This window comes from Anopheles aquasalis, chromosome 3 (assembly GCF_943734665.1).
Source record: "Anopheles aquasalis chromosome 3, idAnoAquaMG_Q_19, whole genome shotgun sequence".
NCBI classification, from domain to species: Eukaryota; Metazoa; Arthropoda; class Insecta; order Diptera; family Culicidae; genus Anopheles; species Anopheles aquasalis.
Window position 1 is genome coordinate 50,876,049 of NC_064878.1, and position 10,000 is coordinate 50,886,048.

Sequence of the window (10,000 nt, forward strand, 5' to 3'; positions counted from 1 at the left end):
AACGCCGCCATCTGTGATGCTCCTGTTGCCACTTTTGTCGTCGTTGTATTCGACGATGATGCATTCTGGTGATGGTTTGGTTGAGCAGCAACGCCCGTTGTTTGCTGCGATGGTTGGTACTTTGCCGTAGCTGTAAGATCCTGTTGCTGCTGATGCTGCTGCTGTTGTTGATGTGGCTGAGCCTGTTGCTGCTTGTACACCGGAGTACGCCCAGCTGCCGTTCGATAGATCGGTTTACGGTCCGTCGGCGTTGTGGCCGGTGATTGTGATTTGGCTGCTGTTTGTGATGAATTAGTTGTTACAGTGGCAGGGTTCGGTTTCAGCTTTTTTCGTTGATTTTCAGCTTCCTTCGCTTCACGCTTACCACTGACGGTAGTAGAGGTGACATTGGCCTCGGATGTTTCACGTCCGGCAGGAGTAGTCGTAGTTACCAATGGTGATTCTCGTTCGTTGCCCTTTCCTCCTCCACGGGTACCAGTTGCGACCGGGGGAGATGCAATAGCCCCTGCCTTCGGTGCAAGCAGCTCCGAGGTCGGTTTCGGTGCGATCGTTCCCCCTCCGACGATAGCGGTCTGTGGTGAGCTTTGGGTGATCATCGTCGTCGCTGATGCTTTGTTATTCACCTCTTCCCCCGTACCGGTAGTTGTGACGGGTGTGCTGGTGACGGGAGCGGATGTTACCAGTGCACTGGTTGTCGGTGTTGTAACCGGTGTGGACACTACCGTTGGCACATTCAGATTGTTTGATTCCGATGCTGTTAACCGATCCCAGGCCGTTTGACCCGGTGGCGGAGGTGTACGGCTCATGGATGCACTCGAGATCTCTGGTTCCTCGCGCAGATCGTCCTCGATCGGGGACCAGGACGACTCATCGATCCATCTCTGTATCTGTTCATGTGTCATGTTCACCTTCGCCTTTCGACGATCTCTCGGCGACAAATGACCGCCAAGGAGTGATTCGGTCAACACGGGCGGACCCAGCGGAGGCTTGTGGACCGATCCACACTTGCCCAGCGTACATTTGGTATCGAGCGGACCCGAACTTTGCGCCAAGCTGACACTAGCGATACCGAAAATCTTTTCCGATTCTTCCTTACTCGGCAGCAGATTACCCAGCAGCGAACTGGTGGCCGCTTTGGCGGCCTCGCTTGCCGCATGTTCCTCAAAACTCTTCATAAAATCCGTGCTGCTGAGCGCAATCAGTTCCGCGCTCTTTCCTGTGGTGCGGTTGAAAGGGATTTCAGGAGTGAAGCCAATCCCAGTCAGTGCTCCCGGAGGAGAGCTTTTCAGCTGACCAGAGGGTACTATCAGTTCAGATGGTTTAACCATTTGCCGAGTGAACGGTGAGCCAGGAGGAGCATCGGTACGGTTCATCGGTATCGGTACGGTCGGTATATTCAGGAGAGGTGGAGTTGGCAACGTTGGATGGACCACTTTCGTCGGACTTTCACTCGCCTCAACGATCGTCGATTGAAGAGTGGTGTTGTTGTCGGCCGAACGATTCAACCTCGTCGATGATGACTCAGGGGTGCGCAATGGATCCTGATTGGTATTCAGAATCGGCTGCGTCGCGGCCGGAGAGTTCTGGTTCGAACTGTTGGTAGCACCACGTGTACCGACAGCTTTCACCGGCGTCTTTATTGCACTCCCAGCGCCTACTGCTCCACCGGAGAATGGTGGTGTTGTTCCATTCTGTTTCCCTGGCGATGCAGCGAGTCCGCTCGAGCGTTTGGCCCTTGCCCCTGTGGTCGGTGTTGTTGGTTGCTCAACCTGATTCTGTCTAGTAGGCTCCTCTTTTTTACCATCCAGGCTTTTCACTGATTTGCCACCAGCACCGCCACTAGCTGCTGCTGCTGTTGCTGCAGCGGCATTACCACCTTTTCCTTTTGCGCCTACCGACGTCGTCGGTTGTCGTTGTTGTGTTTGCTTTTTCCGCTGAAATTTGGTGGCCAACGGTTCCTCATCGGAATCACTGAAACTTTTCTCCAACTTCTTACCAACAGCTTCATCATCGCCTGTGCCACCTTTGGAAGCAACAGCCTCTCCTGTTTTGCGTCGATTTTTAGCCTCTTCTCCGGTCGCGGTTTGCTTTGATTTTGCATTCTTCGTAAGAACCGTCGTAGTGGATACGGAGGCAGCGGCAACAGCAGCGGCGGTTGCCTTGGTTTCCTTCTTACCCGCATTCGCCTTCTTGAGCTCGTTCTCCATCTGCTCCAACCGGCGTACGTTCGGTAGCTCAAGGCTGTCTAGCGAAGAGGCGTCATCATCATCGGATTTGTCATCCTGATTAAACTTGCGGCCTATTAGTTCCATATAAAGTGTGGCTGCTTCTTTCGTTTTCCTCGACGGTCGACCGGTACTCTGCTGCAACTCAACCGGAGTAGTAGCCGCGCTTGAGACGGCCGTATTCGGTCGCTTTTCGCTCTCCGCCTGCTCGCGCGTTTCCGTCGGTTCTGGGATTGTTGGTGTTGTGGCCGCTTTTTTGGCTGCCGTTTCACGTTTTTTCCGTGCGCCTGCTGGTTGCTTTCGACCGGAGGCCGCTGTCGGAGATGAAGAGGGTTCGGTTGAAGGTTCCTCTTTCGGATCACGGTTCATCTCATCGCCGACGGTATCATCTGTGGCGGTTCGCTGTTGCTTAGCTCTCGGCTCGCCTTTACGAACATTTTTCGCTAAACTACTGGCAGCACCAACGGCGTCATTCGGCTGCGAGCTAACGTCCGATCGTCGGCTGAGCACAGACACCGATCGGCGGGCTTTCTTGTCTTGCGTTTCGCCTGGGTCCTTCTTCTCGCTTCGATTAGCAGCAGTCGTACCACCGGTCGGATCCGATTTTCGACTACGGCCAGAGCGTGTGGTTTTACCCAAATCCAACTCCACCGGCGATCGCTTATCGATATCGCTGTTCGCCATAGTCCGTGACAGTGGTTCATCATCTTCGGAACTTGATTCTTTTGCAACTTTCGTTGGATTCCGCAACGCGGACAGCCGAGTCGTACGCTTGCCACCATCAGCTTCTTCGCCTTTGCTACCCTTCTTTGCGCCCTTGGGGCTTTCTTCGATGGCTGATTCCTCTTTTTTAACCGATTTTTTGCCCTTTCCTTCTTCCCCTGTTGGTTGATCCTTTCGCGCGGTATCTTTGCTATCGCTTTTTACCCCTTCCGCTACCTTTGTCACTTTAGTGTTTGCTTTCGGTTGAGTCACGGATTGAGCGATAGTATTGCCACTCCGGAGACCACTTTTTCGCTTAGCGCCTGTTTGTTGTTTGTCTTCTGCCTCGCCATCCTCTACACCATCGGGTTCTGGTTGCGAGTCCTTCGACTCCTGCTTGGTATTTGGCCCCTTGCGGCTCGGTTTGACAGTTTCCCTCGGTTTCTTGGTGTCTTTCTGCTCCTCGGCATCCACTTCTTCTTCTTCCTCCTCCTCCTCTACCTCTTCTTCGGCCGCTTCTTCGCCCGTATCCTCTTCTTCTTCCGTGCTTTCGCGCTCCCGGCTTGCGGCGGAACGGGTTTTCGCCGTAGCGGCTCCGCCCCGTACACCCGACCTCGTGTTACCGGTTGTTGCCCGAAGCTTAGCTACACGCTGATCGCGATACTTTTTGCGCAACGCCTGCACCTTATCCTGGGATCGCTGCTTTCGATCGGATCGCAATTCGGCAACCGGCGGTTCGGCGGCCCTTTTGCGCACTGCAAATGGCATGTACGTAGAAGGCGCTGACGTTGCCGGGGTTACAACAGTAGTCGATGATGCTGGTGGTGGTGGGCCTCCCTTGGTCGTGACGACCTCTTTGGTGGCGCTCGGTGGCGTCTTTTCTTCTTTCCGTTTCGCTGCTGCAGCCACTCTGCTGGAACTGCTTGTACCGCCCGTAGAGCTTGTGCCTCGACCACCGGTGGTAGCAGCAGCTGCACCGGAACCGGTGGCGGATGCTGACTTATTGAAAAAGTCCAAAGCCGGAGGCAACGCAGAGGTGCGATGGAAGCACACGAATGTAAGGAAATCTTCCGTGTTTGGCCGCTTGTTAGGCAGCAGTTCGGTCATTTGCTGCGTCGTGGCAACACCATCCGGTGTACCGGGTGTACCGGTGCCACCAGTCGAACCGGGTGCCGATGATGATCCGGGCGCGAGAGCGGTACCGTTACCACCGTTCGCGTTCGGTCGGCCTGCTGCATCCTTGGCCGGTGTTGGCGGGGCAGACGAGTAGGAGTTAAGATAGGCAGACGATGTGGTACCCTGGCCCTGGGCGAATTTGCGCTGTGCATGCACCTTCGGCCTAGAAGCGAAACGGATCCAAGTAAGTGCTGAGCGCCGGGCAAGCCAAAGGTGGCGCCGACCGTCAAAGGAGACTTACCGTTTCGGTATTTCCGGAGGGGAGAGCTCCCGTTCGGGAGGCGTAGTACTGCTGGTTGTCACACTAGTGTTTGCTGGCGCTGCGTTACTATCGGCAGGACTGGGACTAGGATCGGCGACTCGGCGTCGCCTTCTGCCTTCCTTGGAAACCACCATCTTGCACTACTGCGGATACTCGTCCGGCCGATACCGCTTTGTACCGCATACGCTGCTGCCGTAGCGGTGTTGTTGTTGTTGCCGTGTACGCCTTTTGTGGCTTTCTAAGCGTACAGCAGCCACAGCGAGGAGCACTTACCACCACCCTGCCGCAGCATTACCCTGGCCTCGATGTTCGGTTTGCACAGAAACGCGCGGAGAAAAGATGACGCGAGAATCGGGAGCCAGAGTTGCAAAAAAAAAAAAACGACAACGCCACCACTCGTCACCGCGCGACCCAGCATCAACGCCGTGATATATTCATCATATTTAGATCACTTTACACAGCCCCACGGCACTTTTCGCACTTTTCACTGGATCCCCGGGGGTTTGGCGATACGTTTGGGCTAGCAACCAAGCCTACCGAGTTGATGCCGCACTGGAAAAACGAATAAAATCACTTTGTCCGGGTCGCTGGCGAAGGAAAAAGTCTGGATTCGCGGCGGCTGTCAATGACGCCATTGGCCCAAGCGTCCACTGACAGGACGGGGCAAAAAAAATATAGAATTTCAAATTAAACAACTTTCTGTGACGAATGGCGATTTAGCGGGGCAGTGAAAGCGGTGGATTTTCAAATGATTTTTCATTTTACGATTGAAATTAACCAATTATCTGTTTTTTTTTTGTTTCATCAAACGACGCCGCCGCCGACGGTGTTTTTGGCGCGGCAGCTGTCAAACCGGACGGCACCACAATATTTACTTTGGCTCGCTTTGGAATGATCGACCCGCGAGATCTTGCGTGGGGCAGCAGTAGTAAAGCGAATAAAAGTGTCTTTTTAAAGTGAACAAGTGTGCCATCATGAGCACCGCTCCGCAGGCGGGACCGTCCGGCATTGGGCAAATGCGGAGAACCAAGAACCGCTGGACGACCACCAAATTGGAGCACCTTGTGCGAGTGTGGAGCTACTACTATAAAGACCTGCAGTTGAAACGGGATCATCCGGTGCCGATTTACCGTCGCATTGTGGACGAGATGGTGCGGAAAGGGTACAGTGCATCTTTAGAAGATGTCCGGGGACGCATCCACAACCTAGCCGCCAAGTTCAGGTAAGCCGCTGCTCGGGCAGCTCTACGCACGCTATCGGGATGTCTGGAGCAGCGATTTTACTCAGACCAATCGTTACCTTTATCCGTAGAAAGGAGGCCGTCCTATCTCAAGCCTCTGGGCGACCATCGAACTGGCCGTTGTTCTACCAAATCCAAGAGTTCATGAATTATGAAGTGCCGCAGATGGAAGCAGAACCAAAGCTACGGGCAACTACGTATATTATAAACAGCGGTGAGATTTTGTCTACGGAACCGCAATATCTGGAGGAGGAGCGGTTAGAGGAAAACGGTGAATCGCAGAAGGAGACGCTAAGCGACGATAAAGCGATGGAAGTAGAACACCTCGAAGATGACGGCCTCGAAGAGGAACGCCTTGAAGAGGAGCGTCTGGAAGAGGAGCGTCTCGAAGAGGAGCGTCTCGAAGAGGAGCGTCTCGAAGAGGAGCGTCTCGAAGAGGAGCGTCTCGAAGAGGAGCGTCTCGAAGAAGAGCGTCTTGAAGAGGAGCGTCTCGAAGAGGGGCGTCTCGAAGAAGAACCTCTCGAAGAGGAGCATCTCGAAGCGGAACGTCTCGAAGCAGGACGTCTCCAAGAGGAACGTCTCGAAGCGGAACGTCTCGAAGCGGAGCGTCTCGAAGAGGAATGTCTTGAAGAGGATCGTATCAAAGAGAATGAAGAATCAGACCAGTCACAGGATAAAGATATCGTTCAGAACCAGCCATCTTTGCCACAGAGACCGTTATTGAAGGAATTGCAGGAAGAAATACAACAGAAACAAAACAAACTACAGCAACAAGCAAAAGCCCGGCAACAGCAAAAATTGCCTCAACGGCAGCTTGTGCCGGCACAGCAGCATCCACGGCAAACAAACCAGCAACAGCAACCAAAGCTAACCGAGCAGCAGCAACCGCATAAAATGGTCCGACAACCGATACCATCGACGACGCAACGACATCCACCGCAGCACCGACAAGAACAGAAACAGCAAAACCGGCAACAGCAGCTACAAGAACAGAGACAACAAAACCGGCAAGAGCAACAGCAACATCAGCCGCATCGACAAGAACAGAAAGAGCGACATCAAACGCATCGACAAGATCAGAAACAGCAACACCGGCAAGAACAACAGAAACAGCCGCAGCGACAAGAGCAGGAACAGCAAAACCGGCAAGAACAACAGCAGCATCAGCGACAAGAGCAGAAACAGCAAAACCGGCAAGAACAACAGAAACAACAGAAGAGGCGAGAACAGAAACAGCAACACCGGCTAGAGCAACAGCAACATCAGCCACATCGACAAGAGCAGAAACAGCAACACCGACAAGAACAACAGCAGCATCAGCGACAGGCACAGAAACAAAAACGCTGGCAGGAGCTGAAGCAACAGCAGCAGCTACATGAACAACAACAGAGATCACAACAGCAATGGCAGCGCAAACTGCGGAGAATACAACATAAACAGCAAAAAATGACGACCGACGATGATACGTGCGGAGAAGAGACACCTTCACCACCGCCAACGCCTCCGCCACCACCACTGAGGACATTGAAGCACAAAGCAAGCGAGAGTAGAACAACATCAAAAGGTACGCTACTTTCATCTCAATCCTGCACACCAAAAGCATAAGTTCTTCTCTCGTACCCCTTTCAGACCGGTCACGAGAACCGAGGCAAAGGTTACTGCAAATCAAAAGCAACCATCGTTTGGAGACCATCGACGATTACTATGCGAAGCTGTACTGGTAGGGCAGATTGAGCCGGAGTCAACAGTCACTAGGATTCGATACTAACAGCAGGTTCTCTGATTCTCTTTCTCCACAGCAATAACATGCTGGCCGACGTGACACTGGTTGTGTGGCACGAGGGCGAAACGATAACGCTTCCTGCACACCGTGTGATACTGTGCAACCACAGTCCGGTAAGACATGGCCCTGTTTCGAGATTCGAGGCTTGCTTCTGTCTAACAAATATTGCTTTCAACGGTGGCCTGTTTTCAGTACTTTGCGGCTATCTTCGAAAAAGTAAGCGCTATTGTGGGCTTGGGTGCAGTTTTGATGATACTCCCGACGGATATACCACTGAAAGTGATGGAGCTGCTGCTACAGTTCATCTATTCCGGGGAAGCGTCTATTCCGGCCAACATGATCGACGATGTGTGGCGCTGTGCCGTGCAATTGAAGATTCGTGGGTTCTGGAGTGAATCGAGGGGTGAATCCAATGAACCACTGGTCAGTCAACCGGAACAGCAGCTGAACGCTGGGCTTCCAAGTGCGGTACACGAGAAGGTGCAATCAGATCGTAGGCGAAATGGTGGTACAAAGCGTGGGCGAAGTCGTTCGGAAGAAATAGAGGAGAACAGTAGGCAGGCTAGAAAGAGAGCTCGACGGCATGAGCCATCGCCATCGCCATCGCCATCCCCATCCCCATCGCCATCCCTATCGGATGTGGATGAGTTCGATAAGATCGAGCTGATCGAGGTGTCGTCCGAGCTTGGTTTTGATCTTTTGCGTTCGGACTTGGACGAGGATGGGGATGATGCCGATGGGGAATACGCCGACGATAACGAGGAGGAAGAGATGGATGAGGACGAAGAAGAGGAGGAGGACGAGGGTGAGGACGAGAATCACGAGACGAACGAAGAAGACGAGGAGCAGGCTACCGGCGAAGAAGATGAAGCGCGCAGCATCGATGAGTTTGATGATGATGTTGACGGTGAGGAGGAGGAGGAGGAGGAGGAGGACAGTGAAGAGAGTGACGAAGAAGATAGTGACGGGGACGATGGGGATGAGTATGAAATCCTGGGCGTGGATGATAACGGCGTCGAAGAGGACGAGGTTGGGCAAGCAGTAAAGAGTGAAAGCCCGTGCGATGAAGCTGAACAGGAGCCAAAGGAAGGAACGGCTGAACGAAACATAGCCATTGACCAACCTCCTGATACACTTGAGAGTGTACAGGAGAGCGTAGACAACCCAACCGTGTCGTGCGTGAAACCTGAAGCCGATCTGACACCGCCACCTTCTTTCCCAAACTCGCCACAGGAAGTAGGGTGCGAAACCAAACTAGAAATCAACGGCGGCGTAATTAAGGTAGAGAGCAACGGCTACGCAAGTAATGGCGTAGTGGGCGATGTTGGTTGCCAAAGTAACAGCGCTGCCAGTAGGCTACCACCGGTGGTGGGAACCAGCGTGCAGCCCAGTAGCCGGGTTCGGATCGATTCCAGCATGAATCAAACGAGCCAGCAACGTGTCGCCGTTACAACACCCTTCGCCACACGCGGTCCAGTTGCAGTCTATCGGAAACGACAGTACCGGAGTTTCACATGCAAACTGTGCCCAATGAACTTCACCATGGCGGACAATTGGTTGAAGCACGTGGAAAAGACGCATGCCCGGGACACGCGGAATCTGAACCGGTTCGCTCTTCAAGTGCAGGTACGTTCCCGGCGACGACACCGTCTTTTCTTTTCTTCGCATGATCTTGATTTCCTCCTTTTCTTTTTCATTTCCATACTCGTTATCGCCAGGATAAGCCAACGAAGTCGTACTGCTGCGATTTGTGTCAGAAGTGCCTTACGTCCGAGTTTGACTGGGTGCAGCATGTCATCTGCCAGCACACCGAGCTCTATCCGCACTACTTCGCCGAGTCGTTCGGAGTGACGCCGCCGGAGTGACGGGTGTTGTAAACGACGATCCGCGTGCCGACCACTGTGTGGTCCCGCAACCTTTTGCCACGGTCTCACAGTAGCATCCGTTTGCCATGTACAAATTCGAAACTAGCGGTAAGCGGTTTAAGGAGATAGTTAAGTTTTACAAAGTTCAGCAGAATCCGCCGCCAATCACCATTCGTGCTGTGTACGTTTGCTGGCCTCCAGGGAGAGAGAGAGAGAGAGATAATAGGAATATATTTTTCGGGCGATTATCCCCAAATGAATGAATGAATGAATGAGACGCCAGTGCTGCGACAATGATTTCCGGGTTCAATCTCAAATCAAACGCAATTGTACAATAAATTATAATTACACTTTTTTTTATTAAACAGAACTCAACCCTGTGAACGGTGATCTGACTGAGATTCGTGGTGGATGTACTCACAGTAGTGTCGTTAAAGTGGTCATTACAATAGTGCTTTTATTACACCTTCGCAGCTCAACATCGTGCAATTTATCAACGGAAACTTAACTTAGGACGCCACGAATGACGACGCCTCGTATCGTATTTGGCATCGGTTGCTTACAAGCAATGGTTCATAGTTAGAGCGCACGATACATTAATGATGCATGGTTCTTCGCGGAAAGATTGTGGTCGCGGCAGCGTAAGGCAGATAGTCATTGCCTGTTGCGGTTATGAGGTAATCGCGGACAGTTTGTGGTGGCAGTTGATAACGAACATCCGTTGCTGTAATTACATTTCAATGATAT

The 10,000-nt window shown here is 52.7% G+C and overlaps 3 protein-coding genes across 4 annotated transcripts in view; 1 reads left to right on the plus strand and 2 right to left on the minus strand.

The window, feature by feature from the left end:
- The window catches only part of LOC126576482 (mucin-17), a 9,936-nt gene extending 4,877 nt beyond the window's left edge, over positions 1-5,059 (minus strand). For both annotated transcript variants that reach the window (XM_050237763.1, XM_050237762.1), the window contains exons 1-2: positions 4,345-5,059; positions 1-4,266 (exon numbers count right to left, since the gene is read on the minus strand). The exon at positions 1-4,266 is cut by the window's left edge and continues 2,545 nt beyond it. In XM_050237763.1, coding sequence (XP_050093720.1) covers positions 1-4,266; positions 4,345-4,499 — 4,421 coding nt within the window. In that variant the 5' untranslated portion in view covers positions 4,500-5,059. The remainder of the gene's footprint in view (positions 4,267-4,344) is intronic.
- Positions 5,060-5,266: 207 nt separating this feature from the next.
- LOC126576485 (uncharacterized) lies at positions 5,267-9,588 on the plus strand. Its single transcript, XM_050237765.1, has 6 exons — positions 5,267-5,587; positions 5,677-7,169; positions 7,235-7,325; positions 7,405-7,501; positions 7,581-9,014; positions 9,107-9,588. Exons 1-6 carry the CDS (start codon positions 5,340-5,342, stop codon positions 9,251-9,253), a joined length of 3,510 nt encoding a protein of 1,169 aa, XP_050093722.1. The 5' UTR covers positions 5,267-5,339; the 3' UTR covers positions 9,254-9,588.
- A 91-nt stretch (positions 9,589-9,679) lies between these two features.
- The window catches only part of LOC126576487 (pseudouridylate synthase 7 homolog), a 4,142-nt gene continuing 3,821 nt past the window's right edge, over positions 9,680-10,000 (minus strand). Inside the window, exon 3 of the mRNA XM_050237768.1 lies at positions 9,680-10,000. This exon is cut by the window's right edge and continues 1,708 nt beyond it. The gene's annotated coding sequence lies outside the window, so the exon portion shown is untranslated.

Coding starts and splice junctions, on each gene's coding strand:
- LOC126576485 (XM_050237765.1), top strand. CDS start 5,340: ATGAGCACCGCTCCGCAGGCGGGACCGTCCGGCATTGGGCAAATGCGG. Junction 7,170..7,234: donor GAGTAGAACAACATCAAAAG/GTACGCTACTTT, acceptor TACCCCTTTCAG/ACCGGTCACGAGAACCGAGG. Junction 9,015..9,106: donor GGTTCGCTCTTCAAGTGCAG/GTACGTTCCCGG, acceptor CGTTATCGCCAG/GATAAGCCAACGAAGTCGTA.